Here is a 26158-nt window from a genome sequence, read left to right as displayed (position 1 = left end):
GAGGGTAGCCAGACTCCAGTTGGACCACATGTTACCTGTACCAGCAACGTGAGGTTTCCTGTAGCTCACCTCGATCGCCAGATAGCAGCAGAACACAGGCAAGCAAGAGACTTCCCATAAAGCAGATGGTTTCTCCCCAGTGGTCCACACAAATAGTCGCGTGAGGAGATGGAGACGTGACTCGTATAAAATGAGTGTGGCAGCCCAACAACCACCAGACGCACTTCCACTTTCAAATCATCCACTTCTCATCTCCCCTTTCATCATCTCAACTCTTGGTCAGTTTCTCTTGCCTTCGATTCTCTCCCATTTAGTCTGGCTTGACTTGGTCATCAGTTTCCTTGAAAACCCCTCTCTGTGGACGATAGCGGGCATGTCAGCAGACCTTGTCAGTAGAGAGTAACCCTAACTCCCTTCGGTGATCGTTGAATTGTGGGCCATTTGTCCGCAGAGCTTCAATAGGCGAGAACGGCCCCAAACCTGGTTCCTGTCTCTCAAATAGGGATATCTTACCCAAAGTTTTACCGTTAGATGGCAGGACCGTTCCATGCGGCACAGGGCTATATTATGTCATATGCTACAGTTCATTACGTTCTCCTGCTTGTTGGTTTTCTGTGCGTGTCGAAATTATATTTATAATTATTTTGTATAACCTATTATAATTTAATATAATTCAGTATTTTCTTACATTATAATCTAATTTAATTTACAATAAATAATAGCGTAAACTTGTATAATACTGAGCTATTCTCCTTAAGAGATGGATGAGGAAATCTGCACTGTGCAGAATATAGATACGAGTAAATTGAATGTTCATGAACCTAAACGAGAACTTTGAGAACGAGGTGCACGAATAAAAAAAGAAGGATCTTCGTCGAAGATGAATATTGCCTCTTTAACCCTAAATATTGTAAGTAGGCACCGCACGCGATAAACAAGATATGCGGCCACTAATGTGTGAGTTTTTTTTATATAGGGAAGGGACTATGGGGCTTGAAATCCTCATACTTTTTTTTTCTCTAATTGCAGAAGGAATAAGTTCAATTTTTAATAAGATGATACAATATGATCGCAGTAGTATCACGATTATTCGTGCGTTTTGAAGGTTAAGGACATGCAGTTTTGAATACTATGTATGATGATTTTCAAAATTTGAAGTTAAAACATGGTTTCAATAAGTTACATAGACTATATTATTTATAGGCCTACATATTTTTTTCACTATGGATCATCCTAGATGATAAACATCCCAGTTCATCCTGAGTTAACTGTAGGGCAAGTATCGTTCCTTTGTAAAATGCACAATCTAAGCTAACAAAGCTTGCATATCAAGGGTACACGGGAATAACGATCAAGGTCCATTTTAGAAAGTTTCGAGAAAAACGAATTTTAAAGTTTAAGCACTTAGTACTTTGTTATGTGTGTATTTAATAGAAATTGACGTAGTGGAATGTCAAGAACGATTATTTCGTATTACTAACTAGACCACAAGATAGTACTTCCTTTCCACTATAAGATAGCATTATTAACTCAATTTCGATTTTTGGTGGACCTTGATCGTTTTTCCCATGTACCCTTCATATGTTTTTATTAAAATTTTTTTCTTTGCCCTCTTACAAAATGAAACTGTAGCCAGCAATTCCATATTTGTAGTTCTTTTTGTTTAATAGGCGCAATTTAGTTAGTTATATTTTTTAAGGTTGAAAGCATATATTCAGAATCTTTCGGGACATGATTGAAGGCAAAAAGCTTTCTCTGGTTTTCACGTATAGGAACACAACAAAAATTTGACATTTCGAGTTATTTTTAAGAGTATTTAATATACAAATACACTACGTAAATACTCAATGTTTATATATTGGGAAACAAATGCACACACAAAGCACATCCCTCAAAGTACAAGCGTGCTATCTGTTGGTGCTAGTTCAGGATATCCCCATTCCTACCCGCTAACCACCCTCTTAACAGGGCAAACATTGTTCTAACCCCCTACGCATTCCCATTACTCCTCACTTCTTATATTTCTACTCCTAGCATCATCACATCTTCGATTACGCTCCAATCTAAGTCATAGGACAAAATTTCAATATTCGAGATTTTCTCAATGGCACTCCCATTTCTCCTGCCCACGAACCAGTGTAGAAAACTGTTTAAATAAATCACTATATCTGTAGCCAGAATTTTCCTTTCTACATAGTTGCATCACCCACCCACAAGCTGCGGTGCTTGTTTATGGGCTCTCTTCCAGAAGTATTTAAAAAAATACATTTTTTTTTAAACAATTCAGTTTCTTTTTTTTTTTTTTTTTTTTTTTACTATGCCAGACGAAGTATATGATTATGTCTCGTGACCAGAATATTGTACGAAATGGAAATATAAAAATTGGAGATTTATCCTTCGAAGAGGTGGAAAAATTCAAATATCTTGGAGCAACAGTAACAAATATAAATGACACTCAATAGGAAATTAAACGCAGGATATATATGGGAAATGCGAGTTATTAATCGGTTGAGAAGCTCTTATCATCCAGTCTGCTGTCTAAAAATCTGAAAGTTAGAATTTATAAAACAGTTATATTACCAATTCTTCTGTATGGTTGTGAAACTTGGACTCTCACTCTGAGAGAGGAACATAGGTTAAGGGTGTTTGAGAATAAGGTGCTTAGGAAAATATTTGGGGCTAAGCGGGATGAAGTTACAGGAGAATGGAGAAAGTTACACAACGCAGAACTGCACGCATTGTATTCTTCACCTGACATTAATTAGGAACATTAAATCCAGACGTTTGAGATGGGCAGGGCATGTAGCATGTATGGGCGAATCCAGAAATGTATATAGAATGTTAGTTGGGAGACCGGAGGGAAAAAGACCTTTAGGGAGGCCGAGACGTAGATGGGAGGATAATATTAAAATGAATTTGAGGGAGGTGGGATATGATGATAGAGACTGGATTAACCTTGCACAGGATAGGGACCGATGGCGGGCTTATGTGAGGGCGGCAATGAACCTTCGGGTTCCTTAAAAACCATTTGTAAGTAAGTAAGTAAGTAAGTACTATGCCTTAGTCTGCACAGTTTGTTACACTGACACCTGCACAAATACTGTTCTTGCCCTATCCGATGTTTCCACCATATTTATTTTCGTTCACCTTCTCTACAGCCAAGTTTATTTAACAAAATAATGATCCAAGGGTCCTGTCTTACATTTTAATATGTTTGTTCTACTTCTTCTTACGAGAAAACTTTACACACACTGCATTCCATATATACATAACAAATGATCAAAAAATCGAAAGAAAATGCAAAACAAAAAACCTTTAATTTAAGTTAGTAATATAATGTGTTCAGCCATTTCAGGCCATAGCTGAAAATGTATGTTTCGAGTATTGTGAAAATATTTTTATTATCGACTGATTTTAATTCTGTATAGCGAAAAATTGTAAATGCTTTCAGCCTAAATGTTGATTCCTCGACAAAAAAGTTTACTGTTTCCCCGCTCCAGGGTGTCAAAAAGTAGCAGAGCTAGGCTTGTTTGATCCATCGACACCCATGGAGCTTGTTCTTGCTGTCGAAAAGTTGTTAAGCTAGGCCAGCTGATCCCTCAATTGCGAGAACTAACCTCAACCAGTTTCATCTCTCCTTTTTTCTCCTACCTGCACATCGTACCCTCTGGACAACACTCTCCTACTCCATTACTGTTTCCCTTACACACAAATTCTACCACATTATCGTAACTCTTCACACATCGACATCTCAGGACGAATTTCTAATTTATTAATTTCTATCGTGACTCTCACATTTCCCTACCCTGGAACCAGGGAAAAACATCCAATATTTCTTTTGTTAATTTTCATAAACAAATATTGTTAAACAGTCTTCCTTTTTTCACTATAATAATACATCATCCCCTTTAAGTTTTGGCCCTCTTTTCCCGTCACTCCCATTTCCTCTCTCTTCAACTCAACGACATGCCAGAGGGACGTCAACGGAGACCGGTAAATGACATGTTTTACTCTTTACACTTTAGGAATCTTGTTGTCACTCTATATGACGCAACAGAACTCAAGTAGCACCGGATCAGACATCAGCTCAACAGTCTTTGTTTTTCCTCTTCAGTGGTCCCAACAATTTCATCTACCTGAAATTCAATGTTCAAGGATCTAGGACTCACAACATGCTAAGTTGCAGCCCCAGCTGTGAGCACGGCTTGTGTTGAAGGATCTAGCATCTTCAGGCAAATAAAGTCTAAAGAGAATGGGACTTCGTTTCTATTAGCACAATATACTCGTACATCTATGTAATAATTAAAATACATATCATATTGAATAAGTATGAATTTTAAACAATTTCCATGTCCAAAGGAGGAAATGTCACTGGTGTCTAGATAGTCTTGAAGTTGAGAGTAGAATGTTTCTGTTCCTTTACGATCTCAAATTAAGTTTCTGCATTTTATAATTAACTTCCTTGCAAGCTTCATAAATAAAAAGTTTGGTAAAAGACAGTGACATCAGGATATGTAGATCTTCTTTTGAAAGGAATGAGACAACTGAGAAGACCTCACAAGAACCTTCTGGATAGCTACAATGAGTTAAAATCGAACAAATCATGACTCTTCTTCCCTTCCCATTATTTTGCAGCTTTATATTTTATGGAGAGACTGTTTTACACATGAAGTTATAAATACGAGTACTATCAATTAAAAAAATTACTTTCATACAGGTTTAGTCATAATTCAGTTAAATAGCTGGTTTCACCCATGCCATTGTCATCACTAGGGCTAGGAAGTTCATGCCCTAAAAACTTACTAGTTGCATTCTAGTATGCCTTCAAAAACCTAAAAATATGCAAATAAATTTGCACTAATAAAATTCTATATTTCTTGATATATCATTAATTAATAAGTAATAAATAATACTAATAATAATAATAATAATAATAACAACAAATGTAATAATATTAAGCCTATAGGTCAAACTAGATGATATTAAACTTACATTTACTGTTGAAAAATTGAAGCATGTGAATCGCTGTCCAAAAGATATGATGGGTTGCAGTTCATGATAATTATATGGCATGTCTATTGTCTCTGAAGATGGATTTGTATCTTGAAAAGCTTCTCTCAACGTCGAAAGACGTTACTGGGGCATACTTAAATGCGTCTAAGTGTTCCACAGTAAAATATAATTCACTGGGAGTAATGGAGGACTTTTCATTTAAAATATCATCATCATCATCATCATCATCCTTCACGAATTAGGCCTCTGTAGACCTGTTTTCATTTAAAATATCTCTACTGTAATTCTGCACATTTGTTCGTATCCAGGCTTTTCCCCTACACTACCAGGAACGGAATTTAGGCTGGATATTGTTTCTTCAAACACTTGCAACGTCACATTTGAAGATATGCCTACCCTTTCCAAGGACGTCATTGCTTCAGGCATACTAATGTGCCGTGAGATTCACTAGGTGTGCCGTGAAACTTTCAATAATTTTCTAGTAAAAATAATACAATTATAATAATTTCACTCAATACCATAATATGTTTTTATTTAAAAAATCCAAATTATGCATTTTTATGCAACATATAATCACCTTTAATGAGTTTAAACGCGAAAATATGCCACAATAATACAAATATCATGAAATATTATGCATTTATAAAGAAAAGTTAAAATATGCAAATATATGCAACATAAAATTTGGTTTGATAAGCTTAAATGTTGATAATTTGTGAAGATAATTAATTACAACCAATGGAAAAATATGTGCAAATGCATAAACTTCCTGGCCCTAGTCATCACCATATCATTATCTCCGAAGATGTTATTATGCTAAACTTACCCTGATAAGGAACTGTCCAGATGCTGTGTGTGGATTCCGATAAGCGTATAGTGCCCAGACACCGAGACCTGCTACCAGTGCAATAATAAAAAGAATTCCAATAACACCTGAGATGCCCATGGATACTCTCCGGTCTGTCAATATAGAAAACAAAGCAAAGTGATTATAAAATAAATGTATCAGGGTCCAGCTTTCATATGAACAAGTTTTCTGAAACATGTTCAGTTCTTATTTTCGCCCATAAAGTTCTTCAAATAGCCAAGTCTGTTCATGAAGACTCTGGATTTTGTATCATGTGTCAGATTTAATTGTTCAGATGTTTCACACTTAGTTAAAGTACTAAAAATAATAGCACTGAAAAGTAAATTTCAAAACATTACCGAAAGGACAGTAGTTACAATAATACTAATTAAAATAAATTAAATCTCACAGTTATAGTAAAACACAAAATCTTCTCCACAACCCAATCATATTGATAGCATGAAACCTAAAGAATGGTTCCTAAAATATAAAAACTTTTATGCTCGACCATGCCGAAATATAGTAATTATACACCTGGTAGCAGTCATTTAATGCATGTCATTAAAGTACACCTATTCATTAAAGTTCAGGTTTTCGATTATTCTCGGATATGCAATCGAAAGACAACGAGGGAAACATTATGGAGGCTGGAAATCCAATACTGTCGCAGAAGGTTATGTTCTGTTACTATAATAATTAGCGTTAATTGTAAATAATATTAAAATAAATTCAATTTGTCATCTCGTTTTTCAATTCTACATCAATTTCCAGGTTATACCAAAATTAGTTCACGTTATTCTTTACATTACATCAAGGTCAATGACATTATTGTTCCTCAGAAAAAATCAATACTTTCGCGTCTGCGCATATCTCACAATTTACGAGCTATGCACAAGGTCACTTCCGATCTTCAGTCAGATACAAATAAAATGAATACTTCTGAATAATTTCAAGTTAGAAATATGGTCGAGCATAGAAAGTCGTATGAAACTTGCCTATAATGGTAATTAAGACGCTCGTATGAAAATTATGAAACTCGCTTGCGCTCATTTCATAAACAAACATACTCACATCTTAATTTACTATCATTATAGGCTCGCTGAAAAATGTACTATTTTAATCACTATAAAGTTGTCTACACAAATAATTACTGGTATCTTAAATTATTGCAAACATATTTCTAACGTTGCATTTACATTACAATGGATTTTGTCCAATGCAAATATTTTGAATAACAGGAAAATTTTTGGTTATACACTATAACCCATTACTCCAGTACTTATAGGTGCCATGACCGTATAATATAGTACCACAGTTGAAGGGTCGTCTGCTCTGCTGGAGTCTTTATGCCTGGATAATCCTAATAACAGGTCGAGCAGAGTAGGCAACCCTTCTAGTGTGGTATTATATTACCTGATGATGGAAACATTCTGAAACGCACTTACAAGTACAAACACATGGTGAAAAATTTTACACTTTTCTTCTAAATACTATCACTGTGAAAGTCTACATCATCACATTTTAAACGTGTGTTCATCAAATCCAAAACTTTTATGGAAAGTGTCTGACTTGAATATGTCCAAAACAGAAATCAAGCGATTCAGGACTCAGCATAAACATGTGTTAAAATGTGTTGGACTTAGATCATGTACAAAAACTCAACAGTTATGGCAAATTGTTTCCTGCAAGCAATTTTTTTACAGTAATTGTTTCCTATACGGTGATTAATCTGGTATTTGCACTTTTGCTGGGCAGGACCTAATTATTTTTGCATATTGGGTTTTATGAAAAATAAAGTAGATCAAAATAAATTCACAGAAAGAGATGTATTTGGGAAACAAATCTTTTAGACAATGAGTTGGGAAAAGAATTATGAATTGCAGTCACAATATGTCTGTCTTCAATTCTAAGTTCATTTAACATTAGATTATATACTTCAAGGTTTTCTCTTCCAGATAAAAAAATCCTTGCCCATGAACATTCATTATGTCTCTCTTTCAATTCACTCTCAGTAATCTTCACAATGCAAGCTACTACTACAAATAACAAAAGATCACCCAATTCATGATGAATACTGATGAAATTAACATACATTTATTAAAAGATACCTCGGTGTGAAAGTATTGGAGTGCAAGAAGACTAATGACTTTGTTGCCAAATGTCCAAGCACTGGACACAAGCATGTACGCACGCACACACAAACACACACATATGTTTAGTAAAAGGTTTTAAATGTGTTCTGCACAAATTCACAATGTAAACTCCTAACATATTCATAACAAAACGTTCAAAACAGAACTCTTGGATATTTACAAAATAGAAGTCCAATATACTATTTTCAACACTTGTTTTGGGCAAAAATTCACAAAGCAAACATACCTTAAGTAAATTCACGAAGCAAACATACCTTAAGTAATATTAATCAGTCGAATATCATGAAGTTCCTTTATATGCCAAGTACTTACTTAACTTCTTTACTGCTATCTTGAAGGAACTTGTATTTTGGATTATTCTCACCTAAAAAATCCAGTGCCCTTGTCCGGGTATGAAGCCAAAATATTTAGGTCCACAGATAAGAACAGTAATTACTAGACCACTGAGGACGAGATAATAATAGTTCTTACATTCCAACATCCAATTTCTGCTACCTTCTTCAAGCCGAAGGTCATCATCAACCATTTACAAGCTGTCCATCTAGTGTTAGGACACAAATGAAATGTGAGAACTTTGACACAGCAAAGTAAAAGGAGCAAAATAAAAAAAAGGGGGGGGGGGAAGTGAGATCGGAGAATTAGGAATGAATTCTGATGCATGCGTTTGGAGACAGGGAAAACACTCACCAGCCATCAAGCTTTGCTCCCCAGTGCTGCCATCACCTGAGTGAATGTGATCGGTCTGAGCTGCGCTGTTGGTCTCACCTTCCACAATGCTATTTGGAGGTCCATCCCTGGAGGCCTGAGACGTGTGCGTCACATTCAGAGGAGCAGGACATTGTGACACGTTCTTTAGAGCACTTTTGTCACACCCACGATGCAGCCAGTCCTGACGGTTCCGGTCAGTTCCTGTAGAACATCTATTGGCTACTGGACACCACTGGCACTTTAACACACATTCCATAATAAGGTTACATAGGAAGCAACATTAATATTGCAAAATCATTAATTTTGCACATCAAATAAACTCATATACTGGCTGCCACTTTAAAGTTTTCACAGTTTTATACACTTTAAACTTGTTACAGTTTTATAATGTCAAACTCAAATAATTTGAGGTTGCTATTCTATTTAGTGGCTGCCTGATATACTTCCTCCCATTAGATGGGTTCAGAATGAACTGGAACCAGGGACTATATCCTGGCTTCTAAGTGAGTTTCGTTTCATTTATGAACAGTTATTAATAGGGCTGCCAACGTTCTGAATTTTTCCGGATTGCCAGGAAATCAATGCTCGCTGCAGGAAAGAAAAATTCTTTTCAGGACATTGAAAGTTCGGAATTTTGTTTATTGCAATTTTATATTCTGAAATTTCATATTGATATTTCATTATTAGAGATCCGACTTAGTTTGCAATGGCTTGGTAGTAAATCAGCATTTGACTAACTTGAGTGATTCTGATGAGTAGGGGGCAGTTGTTGATGACCTAAAAATCTACTAAAAATTATCATTAAAATGCCCTTAAACTAATGGAAAAATAACATAAAATTAAAAGAAAATGACATTTAAATATTATTCACTATACTCGCACAACAACTTCTTAAAAATTAGTCACCTTGTTTCAATGACTGCCCTGCAAATCTCGGAGAGAGAAGGCAACTTCCTTGAATTTGGCCAAGATAAAGGAAAACAAACATGCAACAAAATGAAGGTTTTAAGGGAAAACTGTAAATTTTAATGAGGATTTACAATGTGTTTCAATCAGGGGGTGGTCCATGTCAGTGCCTTCATTCTCTGTCTCTTCCTCCTTCAGCGCTTTACTTTTGTTACCAGATCTTCCAGATGAGGGAGTGTGAATGACAAAAATTGTGAGTGCAGCGTACATTCTTGCAATCTTTACATTAAAAATACTGTCTACTACAGTAGACATCCCTTCCGAACCATGCTGAGGACACAACGTCCTGTCCAGGACATGATGAAAGTTTCCCCTCTTCCAAACATAAATTCTAAAGACACCCTCGTACCGACAAAAAACCAGTAGCGGTCAAAGCCCTCACTTAAACTAAGCTGTTGTCCAGTGGTGGATGGTGGGTTTGAAAGTTGAGGAGACAAAGACGTGACTCATGAGAGTTTGCATTTTATGTATTAAAAAATATATGGCCTGTCACGTACCTCATTACCAAGCGTCGAAATTTTAGGTCTTAAGAAACTAAAATTAGGTTTTCCAATCTATGTTTTAGGATTTTAAATCTTATATTTAGGAATTTATACGATTTTACAGGGAAAAAATAAAAATAAACAGCATACTGTTAATTACTGTATTACAATTCTGTTAGAGTTACATTCAAACATCCGTTATTATAGGCCTAACATAAATCTAAAAGTAGCTTGATGATGTCTACGACACTGTATCTTTATTAAATTATTACACTCGCAAACCACTCATTTAAGAAGTGTTTCTAATATGAATTACGTCTTTTTAGGTCATTTTAAGTTCTAACCTACAAATTAGGTCTTTTTAGATCATATTAAATTTAAAAATGTTATTCGTTGCTACATAAAACGAATAAAAAAAGTAATATTTCGAGAGTAACGACATAGCAAGAAAATAGGTTCGAACCAAAGAATCCGGGACTTGCTCATTACTATAAATAGCCTACTTGTACAGCAAATTCACTCGACGATCCTCTTTCTTTGCAAACCCATCAATGGTCACACCATACTGAACAACTACTATTGGAAAAAGCTGGAGACAAATCTGAATTTATTTCTAAACTCTCAATATATTTAATATACTGTATAAATAAATATACCTTATAACACGAAAGAAAAAAATAACAGGAACACCCGCAAACAAGAGAAAATCCTACCAACAAAAAAGAAAACTTTTACGCAGGGAGAGAGAACTAAAGATACGTTCACACGTCGCTACTTTTGCAGCGATGCAGTACAAAAAACTGCGCAACTCTCGTACTGTGACATGTGAACAACGGTGCAACCCGAAAAGTAGCAGCTGCCGAACCTGCTGCTCGCTACTTTTCCATGCTGCGTGCAGCTTAAAAGTAGCGACATGTGAACAGGGTTCTCAGGGTTGCGGCCACAGCATTTCTGATATCGGTTTTGTTGAAACTTTTGCTGCGGTTGCGACCGGTGTTTCCACCCAAATGTGCCAATGATACTTTTATTGTTTGGATGTATTTTAATGTTAGATGTGATGAAAATAAATTATTTGTAACAGTTATTAAATGCACAATACAGTCTGAGCATATTTGCTGACGATATAATTCATTTTTTTAATTTTCCGTAGCGTAGTTTCAAACAGGAGGGTTGCCAACATTGATTACGTGAATATGCTGTTGGTTATCATTTAAGTATATAGGCGTTTTTAAAAGCTTTATAGTAAAAATAATGCCAATTTCTGAATATTAGTTAGGACAGAAAAGCAAATAATAGATAAATAAGCTTTCGCATGAGTTTATTAATAATGCGAACATAACCACAAAATGTATATTGAGAAGTCAACACAGAGATGGAAACCTGCAGCATGACTGCTGCTGCAAAAGTAGCGCCTTGTGTGTGAACAGACTCGCAACGTCCAGTTGCAACTTTTGCTGCACTCGGGTTGCGCAGCACGAAAAGTAGAGTGCAGCGCACTACTTTTGGCTTACGTGTGAACACGACACGCAACTTTTGCAGCTGCAGTACAAAAGTTGCGCTGCAAAAGTAGCGACATGTGACCGTACCTTAACACGTGACTCAATTTTCTAAATCCAAGAAGAAAGAAAGAGAGAGCTTGCCAATGACTATGGCAGTAAAATTGTCAGTGGTGAGTAGGACGGCTCCAAATTCGGCTCCTCTCGTGCGTTATAGTTAAGTTAAAACACTCCGCTAACCAGCTATCTTACTGGTTGAACTGCTGTTGTCATGGTTACCGGGGAGTAGAGTGATGTACTTGTCTTCTCTCTCCTGCTCTCGCTCTCACTTACACACTGCAGGCTGCTAGATGTCGACTGTACAGGTTACAGCGCTTACTTATGGTATACAATACAGTCATGCACAATCAGTTCAATTGATATTTCTTCCTCTCTTCCCACTGATTGATTGAATCATTCATTCATTCATTCAGCAATTCAGGTATTGCAAGCTATAAATAATGCTATATCTCTGTCTATCCCTGTCACTTTTGTTAAAAAGTCACACTATCCTAAATGGTTTTCTAACAATTTACGTCTATTCATTACTTACTTACAAATGGCTTTTAAGGAACCCGAAGGTTCATTGCCGCCCTCACATAAGCCCGCCAGTGGTTCCTATCCTGTGCAAGATTAATCCAGTCTCTATCATCATACCCCACCTCCCTCAAATCCATTTTAATATTATCCTCCCATCTACGTCTCGGCCTCCCTAAAGGTCTTTTTCCCTCCGGTCTCCCAACTAACACTCTATATGCATTTCTGGATTCGCCCATACGTGCTACATGCCCTGCCCATCTCAAACGTCTGGATTTTAAGTTCCTAATTATGTCAGGTGAAGAATACAATGCGTGCAGTTCTGTGTTGTGTAACTTTCTCCATTCTCCTGTAACTTCATCCCTCTTACCCCCAAATATTTTCCTAAGCACCTTATTCTCAAACACCCTGAACCTATGTTCCTCTCTCAGAGTGAGAGTCCAAGTTTCACAACCATACAGAAGAACCGGTAATATAACTGTTTTATAAATTCTAACTTTCAGATTTTTGGACAGCAGACTGGATGATAAGAGCTTCTCAACCGAATAATAACACGCATTTCCCATATTTATTCTGCGTTTAATTTCCTCCCGAGTGTCATTTATATTTGTTACTGTTGCTCCAAGATATTTTAATTTTTCCACCTCTTCGAAGGATAAATTTCCAATTTTTATATTTCCAAGTTTCACGTCTATTCATTAAAAAGAAAAAAACAAAAAAAACAAAGCGCATCGTAAATTAAAAAAAACAAAATTGATCATCATCATCAATTTTTTTCTAATTTTTTAAAACAAGTCAAAGCTATGATTAAATTTGACAAATTTAAATGGTTACAATTGATTGATTGATGATAATTTAGAGAATGAACCGAAGAAATTTTGGAAATACGTTGCGTCTTTTCATAAAACCAATAATTATCTCACTGAATTATTATTAAGTCGGGTTCACATCATGGATCAAAATGAAATTGTTAATGCATTTGCTAGTCAATTTAAATCTGTTCAACAAAATTATAACTCTAATTTCGTTACTTATGATTCTAATATTACTAACTGTTTGTCCCTACCTAAAATTACAATCAATGATGTAACTAAAGCTATTAAAAAGCTGAAGTCTAATAAATCTAAAGGTACTGATAGGATTCCTAATTTTATAATTAAGGGATGCTGTAATATTCTCAGACCTGTTTTAACCCCTTACCGCATGGGACAGTATTGCACACACTGGTTTAATATTCAAATAACTTAAGTAGTTCTTTCTTTCTCAACTGATGTCACATTAGGTCAAATCCAATTCTTGACCATGTGCCATATCTGCCCCAATATGCAGCTTGAAATATTATATGATTATATTATAAATTATATGAATATAAAACCGGTATGTGCTATATCTGTCCCAGAATGCGGTAAGGGGTTAACTTTTTCATTCAATCTTAGTTTAAAAACAGGAATTTATCCTTCACTTTGGAAGGAAGCATCTATTATTCCTGTTTTCAAAAATGATAATAAAAACAGTGTTACTAATTATAGACCTATTTCTATTCTAAACAATTTTTCTAAAATTTTAGAAAAAATTATTCACAAACACATTTCATTTTATGTCAAAAATAAGATCAATTCAGCCCAACATGATTTTACTAAACGTAAATCTACAACTATTAATTTACTTTCTTATCTCAATCTCATTATGCCTGCAGTTGAAACTCAAGGTCAAATTGACTCAATTTATTTTGATTTTAGAAAAGCATTTGATGTTGTTTCCTCACAAAATTATATTAAATAACTCAAGTAATTTCGGTCTCTCCACTAACTACGTGAATTGGTTTGAAAATTATTTAACAGATAGACAATGTTGTGTTCAACTAAGTAATTCTCTCTCGGTTCCATTTAATAGTTTACGTGGAGTTCAGGAGTCAACTCTGGGGGCCTCTTTTGTTATTATTATTTGTAAATGATATAAGTAAAAGAATAAGTTCTAGCTTCCTTTTATTTGCAGATAGTTCAAAATCTTTCGCAAAATTAATAGTTTGGCTGATTGTAAAATTCTTCAAAATGATATTAATTTAATTGCACTAAGGTCTGTTGAAAATGGAATGAAAATTAATCAATCCAAAACTTTTGATCGTTTCCTTCTCACAGGAAACTACTCCCCAAAAATGTAATTATCCTCTTAATAATGTCATAATTAGTAGGAAAGATTGTATTAGTGATTTTGGTGTCTTACTTGATTCTAAATTATATTTCCATGATCATGTGCAATATATATATATATACCCATTCATTAAGAATGCTTGGTCTAATGAGATCTATAACTTATTCTTTTTCTACTCCTATTAATTGTATACTATACTTGAGTATGCATCTGTTGTATGAAACTCCATTACTTCCATTGACTCTGCTAAATTGGAGAATATTCAAAGAAAATTTATTTCCTTGTATTCTTATAGATTTTTACCTAATTCCAATGATTATAAATATGAGATTAACTGCAAATATTTAATTGCTGTAGTTTATTTGCCAGATGTCAAGCTCTAGATTATTTATTTTTTTGTAAAGTCATTAAGGGTGATTTCTGCTAAAGGTTTAAGATTTCATAAATTTTTTTATAATATAAATTCTAAATCTCTCTCTCTGGTCTGCAGATGTATAAAATATGCTAATTTGCTGGACTGAACTTGGATTCATTTAATGTGTAGTATAATTATACTCTCTGGAGTTTTATATCAGTTGTTATTAATTTATGTCTTTTGTTTCGATATGTATTACAATATTACTCTCGTCATCTTTTGTATTATTTGTATTATATTCATTTATATGATTCCATCCTTTCATTTTCAATTATCATTATTTTTAATTGTCATTATTTTAATAATTATTCCTATGCACTTTTATTGTAATTTCTATCACCGTTAATGTTTTTGTTATGAAACTGTCATGTGCTGAACTGTTATTGGCCCCTGGCTGTTGTACAGCATATTAAATATTAGTAAATAAATAGTAAATAAATAAAATTATTATTATTATTATTATTATTTATGTTAAACTACATTCAGCAAGAATAAAATATTTAATAAAAATTGACAGACGTAGATTTAAATTAATTTGTTTGGTATGTTTGTAACAGCACCTGGGGATGGTTAAGCTGAAAAGATAAAATACTAAATAACTGACGAAGTACAATTCTGTACATAAAGTCAGATACAATACAAGAAACTGTTTGATTGTTAGTGCCTCAAAATATTGTTGCTTTAGACCTTCCTGGACTCCATTAGTCTGGAAGTCTGAAGAATGTTAAAATCTTAGTCTGGCTGAACTATTGCTATTTTCTATACAATATTTACTCCATTATCTAAGATAACAAAAACAGGCTAAACTCACCAAAAATGTCGTAGACATGGACAGACAACTGTCACAATCTTTCAGGTCCACACAAGTTGGCAGAGCATGTAAAACTATCACAGTCCAGTTTTTGATGTCATGACGATTGAAGTTCACACGATGATATTCATATATAGTTTTTCTACGGACAACTAAACAATAAAATTATGTTAAATATACCCTGAAGTTTAATATATTCTTGACATATTGCTACACTACCAGAAATTGCAAATTTATATTTACATCAATTAATTCATAAGGAATTATCAAAAACACTCACATTGTTACGTGTAATGTCGTCCTGGCTAAATCTGTACACCACAAAAGACAAAAATTTGAATTGTGTAAACACAGATAACACCAATAACGACAACTAAGCTGCATATAAGAAACAAAATAAAAGATGACCAAATTTGTTCAAAGCAATATTAGCACAAAAAGAGTACTGAAAAGTTTTTGTCTTTGAAATCTGGAAGCATATTCTAATATTGCATTGATCAGTTATGGTGACAGTTGTCTGAATGATTAGTATGGTTGTAGTCAGCTTCCCAATGCCAAACACTTTATGGGTGAATATTCTGAAATGGCCAAATATGAATAACAAAACTGGAAAAAATAATTATATTAAGTAGTGTACTTTTTTCTCACATTGGTTACATTTGCTCCTATTATTGAAGATTCTGGTATCAGTTGAGCTTAAAAAAATGTTTATGTGAGATTTTCTAATTTAAAAAAAAAACCAATAGATTGTTGTTATCTTTCCCTTACAGCCCATTATTTAAGGTATCTTCTAAACTTCTGTACTTCAGATTTCCCTTGTCTTCGAACATTTCTTTTTTCACGATGTCATATCTGCTATTTTCTTTCTTTTTTTTATATTCTTTGCCATAGTCCCTTTTTTTCTGCAACTCCTCTTCAGTCATATTTGCCCTCTGCCTACGTATCTTCTGCCTTTCATATTTTCTACTTTCATCATCAGACTTTTTTCTTTCCTATAAACAATCACATGAAATAATATTCGAAGTTACTTTATCCACCAGTATTTAATAATTGTATGTTAAATGAAACCTTGGTCCCACAATAAAGGGACCGACGTTACAGGGACTGTTGTTACAAATTAGTATAATTGTTGTTACAAATTAGTATAATTTCCGCAATAGTTCTGACAAAATAAATCACTAAAAATATCATGGAGGTTAGATTTTTTAGTCGACAAACAATGTAATGTTTTGCATATACTACGAAAGTTTAATATATACAAACTATATTTAATGCCACCTGGGACTGGTGTTACCAATACAAAACATAACATTCAGTCATCAGTAATAATTTTTGTATTTTTCAATAAAATAAATTACGACAATGGACGAAAAGTTTTTAACTGGCGCCATGTTGACCTCTCATCACTACCAACCGTTAAAATTTACCACATGAAGCAAAATTGTCTTTTGTGTAGCTCTTTTATTTCGAGGGACTGGCATTACGAAATTTTTGGGGACAAACTTTACGTCAAAGTTGTGTCCTTTCAGAATTAAACAAACAACAATTCTTGTCTTTCATAAGTATTTTAACTATTTATTTTTATAATCTTGGCCGAGGAAATAAAATCAAATCGAAACATTCCGAGAAAAACTTAGTAAAACAGAGCAAAATGTAGTTGGGGACATAGGGACCGTAGTTACATTTTGACATTTGGACGTTATTTTTTAATAATAAATTTTAAAATTAATCCTTTTATGCTTTGTTTCCAACTAAAACATGCGAGAGTTAGTTAATTAAACGCAAAAGTAATCAGTTAACATTTTCAAGTAACTCCTTAAATCAGCCAGGACATACATTTACCCATTTTAAAATATTCACCCTTATAACTAAGTCATTGGCTCTGATTGTTTCTTAACTAACAATAATTTTGAACTATGCATCTCATGCTTTTACTTCAGAAGATATTATTATATAGAAAAGACTATGAGTCATGCATGATATCAGAATTTCTACCAGAAACCACTACAATTTTTTATCACTGTGATATCTGTTACCAAGAATTGAGGAAGGAGGTGAGTGATGACATGTAATTGATCTATAATTATAAATCGTGGATTCTGAATCAAAAATGGGTGTTAATTACCTCCTATTCTGCCAAGGATTAAATCCCATTCTTCAATGAATTAACAGATTCGAGGACAATACTGGGATGCCCAAAGCAGAATGGAGTAAAACCAGTGCCTTCTTCAGTTACAAGCCAGAGCCATATGTCGGCAACACTGTAATTAACTGTCAAACGGAGGCCTACAATCCAGAACACGTGTTTGTGCTAATGACGATTTTCAATGTAAATTAATGTTACAATATAAATGTGTGTCGATGGAATTATGTTTGCGGTTGTACCAAACATTAATTGTTGATATATTATAAACTAAGTGCGTGTTGGAGATAAAAACAAGACAATAAATGAAAATATGGCTGCAGCCTTTGGCAATTTTTACTGTTATTATTATTGACAAAATGATTGACCAATTATTAAATATTGTATAAACTACATTTTTGTAGTCTTACTTGTGGTTTGTGGTGTATCAGAATTCTAGCCAAATTGTTGGGTCTCGCCTGTTATATCAATAAAGTTACGCCCTTGATTTTCAAGTTCATTGTAAACAGCTGTTTTGTGATCCCATAAATGTTGCAGTTTTGTTGAAGATTCGGAATGCCTGCTCTACATCAGAACTACCTACAATTTGTAGATGCATACGGTACACACAATTTGTGGTTTTCAAGGTTTGCTGGTTAATATTATTTCTTTTGTAATAAATTAGTTTTAACATGTTTCTTTTCACTTGGTATTTACAGGATTTAAAGTTCACTGAGTTTACGCTAATTGGCACATACTTATTAGATATGTGTTTTGTTACGTATTATGTTGAAGGTATGTTTCTTCACTTTTTCATAGATCTTTATATTTGGCCTAACTGTATTTACATCCTCATATTTTATTATAATATGTCAATAGTTTACTCTATTTACATTTTTATTTTATTTGCATAATTTACATTCTTAGCTTCTTTTCTGTAGTTATATTTATTTAGAATTATATCTTAAAAAGTTTATAACAAATAATTTAGGATAACAGTATTGTTATAGTGATTGGCCAGGTTCAAACTAAAACTGGCTTCCTGAGCATCTGTATTTATAGAAAAGCATGATAGATAATCGCATAAGATAATATTAAAATGTATCCTAGACCTTTCACGTTACAGGTGAAACACCATAAAGTCGCAAAACATTGTCAATTTGCTAGCCACAAATTTAATTGAATGGAACTTATGTCTTTATTACATTATTGATTTTATTATTTTCGGTGCAAGGAATATCTAATTTATTTATTTATTTACCTTTGTACTATCAATAAAAAAAACGTGTTTTTTTGTAATTATTTTAAGTGGCAGTCTTTGTATGTAAGTAGCCTACTTACGCCATATACTGAAGTATTGCTAATTGATTGCAATAAAACACTATTTTCGGTTTCATAATAATTTACATCACTACTCTGACTCTTGATCTTACCTTTGTGCATAAAGTAATATTGAAAAAACACACGTTACATACAACGAAAGCAATGAGCAAGCACAATTACATCAATATCACTTTAGAATCTCTCGCCTCCACTCAGAGTTGCCAAACCTACCCATGCTTAGGCTTGTAACTGAAGAAGGCTCTGAGTAAAACCCATCAAGCCACAGGAAAGAACAAGATAAATTATGGAAGTCTCAGTTAAGATTTTTCTATCCAAACATACACTGTATGCTTATAGTTGAACAGTTCATATTGTTTATATCCACTTTATGTTGCTAAATGATGTCTTCTTTTTGTTTTTAAGTTCATATGACTCATAATCTTCATAAAAAAAATTTGTATGTTGTAAGTTAATGAATAAACCACTGCCTACTGGATCACACCCTATAGCTGTTTACACTGCCTGCCCAATCAACGCATATACTAGCGGTGGGCACTGCCTGCCACCTAGCGGCAAAATAACTTTGATTAAGCAGGCTGTTTACGCAGCAATAGGATACGATCCAGCAGGAAGTGGAATAAACTCAGTTGAAATATACCAACTGGTAGCATCATGTGAGTAACCAAGCAACCATAATGATCAGTGGAACAGGTAAATATATAACAATGATAAAAAGAAGCTTGGTATTATTACTAGTTTTACAAAATTAAAGATACAAAAAATAACTAATGTCGTATTCACCTCTGAATTTCACATTCACAATATTATTCTAAACAAGAGAACAAACAGCGTCTAATTTATTACTGCTGTCATTTAAATTGCATGGGAGGGCTTAACATGAACATCCTTCTGTCAATATTCGAATACTGACAAGCGAAAAACAATACAAAAACAGGGCATCAACAATAGTAATAACTAGAGAACGGATTTTTATGTAAATAAATATTTTTTTTTGTACTCCAGCATTATAAACAGTCTTTATCGTTAGTGAAAATCGTGCATAATATGCCACATTATTGTACCAGAGCCGTAAAATATTAGCATGCCAACTAAAAAGTCACAACTTCTATTATGATGGCACAACTTGTACCATAAAGTTAACATTATGAAACGATTTGTCATGTTATAATATTTAATGTCATTGTTTTTTTTTTTATTGGGTTATTTTATGATGCTGTATCAACATCTAGGTTATTTAGCATCTGAATGAAATGAAGGTGATAATGCCGGTGAAATGAGTCCAGGGTCCAGCACTGAAAGTTACCCAGCATTTGCTCGTATTGGGTTGAGGGAAAACCCCGGAAAAAACCTCGACCAGGTAACTTGCCCCAACTGGGATTCGAACCCGGGCCACCTGGTTTCGCGGCCAGATGCGCTAACCGTTACTCCACAGGTGTGGACACGTCACTGTTGTCATAGCATGATATCAAACTACCCATGATTACAAATCTGATGTTATTTCTTTATTAATTGTTTTATAATGCTGTCGTACAAAAAAATAACACATAAAATACATTTATAATGTTATGCAGTTATTGCACTCGTCAAAATTAGGAAACCTGCTTTGTTTTTTCCCCTAAAAATTGACTTGTGTCACAACATATAACATTATGAACTTGTTTCTTAATATACTATTTTTGTTTATAGATAAAAGACTGTAACTGAGGCAAAAATTCCGAACCAGAATACAGTAATTTGTATATTCAATTTTATATCACATAAAAATACATATGTTTGTAATTTTTTATATGTAAATACATATTTTAAATAATTTAGCTATAAATACATAAATTGTTATTTTTTCTTTGTTCTAATTTTTTAATTCAATCCAAAACTCGTACATACTACATCTTAATGAAAACACAATGTGAATGAATTTCTTTCTTAAATGTACTATGTAGTGACCTTGACTGTATGTGCTGTCTCACATTATCGAAGGGGAATCCCTATGAATCCCTATGAAATGACGGCTGATGCAATGCATTCGACTCAAATATTCTCTAGTTAGAGGCATTGGCTTCATTCATTCAGACCATTTATGCAGTGCCAGTACATAAGTGAAGTGAAGTGATTGGTGATATAATGCCGAAAGTGAAGCCAAGTGTTCATTTCCGTTTGTAGCAATATCTACAATAGTTTATTACTACAAACTTCCCTTATTAAAGGGTTGCCACAAGGACAAAGTATATAAAACAATTAAATTTAATCAATGTGAAATGTTCGTTTACAAATTAAAATATGAGGCTTATAATTTTTAAATTATACATATCACAATCTTCAATCCTAAATAAAACACATTAGTTGTTAAATCCATAAAGGTGATTTTCTAAAATTGAAACAGACACCTTAATAGCGATAATGATCAATCGAGAGAAGAGTGCTTTATCTAATCCCATTGATGTCCAGAAACTAGCAAAAAATTTTGGAGTGGTTCCCCTTGCTCCAACCACCAATCTGGTTATCGTAAAATTGTCTACACTGTATTTTACTTTGTAATAATTGATTGTGGGGTCATATATAGCTTTCTTCTCAAAATTGACCTCTTCTGGCTGCCCCACTATGAGATTCAAACCAGACTGTAGGGTCCAGATTACTCAGGATTTGGAGTTTGGTTTAAATGTAATTATATCTATGCACCAAGTATTGCCATTTGTGACCAGACAAGAAATCTCCCTATAGATGTGTAGCCATGATCCCTCAGATCTTGAGCCATCAAGCCCCGAATGTGATGGTGCCTTCTACTGCGAAGTACTTTCTCATATAGACAGGCATCCAAGACGTGTGCAAGAGTTTCGTGCTCTCTGCAACAGTACCAACAGAGGGTACCGTCTTGAGGCCTGCCCAGCACACCTGCTGTCATTTTAATTGCTTCTATCCCTCTGGAGCACGATAAGTCCTTATGATCACGAATCCACTTGTTCGCTGGTGTATATTCCCCATAGAGTGCAACACCTTTGCCTTTGTGAGGAAGATGGTTTCACAGAATTGCTTCTTGTTTTCTTAGTTGTTGTCAAACTCATCTTTCATCAGGTAGAAGATTGCGAGAATTGAGATTGGTGGTGGTAAGTTGGATACCAAGATCTTCTATGCAACTTAAGCATTCATCACTGAGGTTGCGAAAGTGATTAATATATATTATTGTTGCGGTGAAGAACATGACAAATGTTAATGTTGCAGTCTTGTTTCCCAGGCAATACAAAAGAATCCCAACCCTTTAAGACGACGTTCAGTATACAGTATGTTGTCAGGAACATTCATAGGAAGATGTAAAATTTTTTTCAGTGCACTCTTCAGAATTTTGTCACTATTTTGTAAAAAGGATTTAGGAATTTTACTTAATGGAATTATATGTTGAGGGTATATGAAAGTTGGAGATATTGGAAGAATTGAAGAATTTCTGATCTGGGCATAATAGCAGTGAAATAGTGAGTGTTTCAACTTTGTTTCGTAAATTTTAAATGGTCTGATGTGAGTCAAAAGTGATCTGATCTGTAAAGTTAACACCCAAATAACGTATGATATCAGTTACGCCATGAGCTTCGATTTCACGGTTGTCGTAAAGAACTAGATTATCATTACATAATTGACCTTCCCAAATTGAAAGGACTGATAATTCGGGAATATATTAACTTCGAGACCAATTTCTTCAAAGCGTTGAATGACCATTCTTGTTAATTCTTCTGCTGCTGTAGAGTCTTTACTTACGATAACTGTATCATCTGCAAACTCATTGCAGTTAGTTGAGGCTGGTCTGGAAGTAGTAAGTAACCATACTGTGAAGTTATCGAATCTTCCAGTTCATTCAGAATATGGTTGGTAGAGACGTTACATAACGATTGTCATAATGGGGATCCCTATAAAACCCATGTTTGAAAATTATAGGTTTTGTTTTCATGCGACAGGTTTCAATTTGTGTCATACTGTCACTCTGTAAATTCATAATTGATTTTGAAGTTTGGTAGATATACCAGAAGACTCCAATACTGCACTGAGATGATTACAGCCAACACTGTCATAAGCTTTTCGAATGTCCAGAAAGACGATACAGGCTGACTCTTTCTTTTGTTTAACTGACTGGTGGGTACACTCAAGAACGGATGTATTTACATGTGTTCCTGGAGAATCAGTAAAGTCCCTCTGATGTTCAATAAAGGTGATGTAACTGCGGAGGCGCTTATCAAAGACTCTCTCAATTACTCTTCAAACAACCGAACAAGTTATTGGGCGCCACTTAGATGATAATAAGTTTTTATCACCGCCTTTATGAATCGATATTGTTTGGGCTTTTTTAGTATCGGAGGTACAGTTCCTGAAACTAACATTCTAGTAGCAATTATGGCTATAGTGTCAGATATTATACTTACTTACTTACTTACAAATGGCTTTTAAGGAACCCGAAGGTTCATTGCTGCCCTCACATAAGCCCGCCATCGGTCCCTATCCTGTGCAAGATTAATCCAGCCCCTATCATCATATCCCACCTCCCTCAAGTCCATTTTAATATTATCCTCCCATCTACGTCTCGGCCTCCCCAAAGGTCTTTTTCCCTCCGGTCTCCCGACTAATACTCTATATGCATTCCTGGATTCGCCCATACGTGCTACATGCCCTGCCCATCGCAAACGTCTGGATTTAATGTTCCTAATTATGTCAGGTGAAGAATACAATGTGTGCAGTTCTGCGTTGTATAACTTTCTCCATTCTCCTGTAACTTCATCCCTCTTAGCCCCAAATATTTTCCTAAGCGCCTTATTCTCAAACACCCTTAACCTATGTTCCTCTCTCAGAGTGAGAGTCCAAGTTTCACAACCACACAGAACAACCGGTAATATAACTGTTTTATAAATTCTAACTTTCAGATTTTTTGACAGCAGACTAGATGATAAAAGCTTCTCTACCGAATAATAACATGCATTTCCCCTATTTATTCTGTGTTTAATTTCATCCCGAGTGTCATTTATATTTGTTACTGTTGCTCCAAGATATTTGAATTTTTTCACCCCTTCGAAGGATAAATCTCCAATTTTTATATTTCCATTTCGTACAATATTCTGGTCATGAGACATAATCATATACTTCGTCTTTTCGGGATTTACTTCCAAACCAATCGCTTTACTTGCTTCAAGTAAAATTTCCGTGTTTTCCCTAATCGTTTGTGGATTTTCTCCTAACATATTCACGTCATCCGCATAGACAAGAAGCTGATGTAACCCGTTCAATTCCAAACCCTGCCTGTTATCCTGAACTTTCCTAATGGCATATTCTAAAGCGAAGTTAAAAAGTAAAGGTGATAGTGCATCTCCCTGCTTTAGCCCGCAGTGAATTGGAAAAGCATCAGATAGAAACTGACCTATATTATAGACATTATAGCATTTTTAATTGCCTGTACAATCACGTGGTCAGGTCCAGAAGCAGTATCAATGGAAATGCTCCCAGTAGGCTCGATAATTTCGTTTTATCAATTGTAGTGTCAAACAAGTCATCAATTTCAATATGATCAGCTTCACTAATTTCTTGCGGAGTCTGCCTGCATAAAATTATTTTCTGTAGAAAAGATGGAGTAATAGTCATATATTTTCGAAATTTCGATTGAGCAGGAAATATTATCGTTCTTGAACACATTACGGATAGCTTTGCGACGTTGGTTATAAAAATAAAACTGTGTGAGCTGGTACATATAAGCATTCTTTCTCTCTGTCTGTCTCGCTTCATAGCTATTTCAGAATTAGTAGATGTCGCATATGATTTTTGGTTATTTGTATTAGCTTTTTTTTTTCCATTCCTTGTAATATCTTGTAGCTGGGTGTTTGAGGAAAGGTAAAAAATAAACTGCTGATGTCAAGAAAGAAAGAAATTCAACTGATCTATTGAATTCATCATCAATAAGTTCTGTAGAAAACTTCGTTTTCCAGGTTATTAATTTAGAATGGTATTCATTTAATTGTGGATAAGAATGGGTTATATAGTTTTCATCATTCACGTGACTAATAGAATGTTGACTGGGTGCAACAGAATTGTTACTGTGATCGATTAAATTTTCTCTATATTTCATTTATGAGGTAGACTTGTGTGTATCCACATATCTCTATTATTTTTAAATGTTTTACCACAATATTCACATAATGCTGGAGAGTGTGACGAAGAATTTGGTAAATTAGTATCATTGTTCATTTTATGTGCACACACCTTGCTATCCATTGTGATTACGAGTTTCGGAGATATAACTTATAAACATCAATATAACTCATAAAAGTAGCCATGAAACTTCTGTTACTAGGGAAGAATAAACAGTCTAAAATGAGGGAATACTAAATCACATATAAGTGAAAAAGTATATAACAAAATCATTTGCTATCACTTTTATACAACAATACACATCCAATTCACAATAATATCAAACAAAACTGATTTTCAGAGATGTACAATCACGAAAACACTTCAAAAAGATAAGAAACCACATCCAATTCTCCAAACCAAAGTCATGGTCTCCTCTCTGAATTTAGTGGAATCTTTAGAAGTAGATGTCTCACTTATTCAATAAATCTCTGCAGTTGTTATGGCAAATAGAGTCAAATTTGAAATTGTTTTATTCTTACCTACGGATGCTGCTCCGTATATGAGCAGGAAGCAGAAGGTCTTTCTGTAAGCTTCCCAAACATGATATACATACGTTGTATAGTATTTGATTTACAAATAGTATATGAGCAGGTACATATCTTGTAAATTATTATGAAGTGGACAAATTAATTTCAAACAGCAAAGAAATGTTCGTGAAAACTCCAACAATAATTGATTTGTTCAAAGCCAAAAATCCCAATCTTGCACTTCTGCCTAGACCCATAGTTACTCGCTGGGGGATATGGTTAGAAGAAGTAGTACATTATGCAGACAATTTTTAAAATTTTAAATCAGTGAAAGATAAACTAAATAAGGATCATGCTTCAACAATTGAAATTCTTCACAACTTACTTTAGTACAGTTCTTTAAAAATGAAATATCTTACATATCTGCAAATTTGAGTTTTTTGTGTCACTC

At 34.3% G+C, this 26158-nt stretch overlaps 1 protein-coding gene across 3 annotated transcripts in view; it reads right to left on the bottom strand.

The window, feature by feature from the left end:
- l(1)G0289 (lethal (1) G0289) overlaps positions 1 to 26158 on the bottom strand; it is a 274921-nt gene that overhangs the window by 16029 nt on the left and 232734 nt on the right. For 2 of the 3 annotated variants that reach the window (XM_069833939.1, XM_069833937.1), the window contains exons 7-9: positions 15619 to 15770; positions 8701 to 8959; positions 5840 to 5973 (exon numbers count right to left, since the gene is read on the bottom strand). In XM_069833939.1, coding sequence (XP_069690040.1) covers positions 5840 to 5973; positions 8701 to 8959; positions 15619 to 15770 — 545 coding nt within the window. The remainder of the gene's footprint in view (positions 1 to 5839; positions 5974 to 8700; positions 8960 to 15618; positions 15771 to 26158) is intronic. The other variant, XM_069833940.1, reaches the window with a different exon arrangement.

Source organism: Periplaneta americana, chromosome 8, assembly GCF_040183065.1.
Source record: "Periplaneta americana isolate PAMFEO1 chromosome 8, P.americana_PAMFEO1_priV1, whole genome shotgun sequence".
Lineage (NCBI taxonomy): Eukaryota > Metazoa > Arthropoda > Insecta > Blattodea > Blattidae > Periplaneta > Periplaneta americana.
Note: the sequence above shows the minus strand (reverse complement) of the source record. Positions and strands in the feature narration are given on the sequence as shown.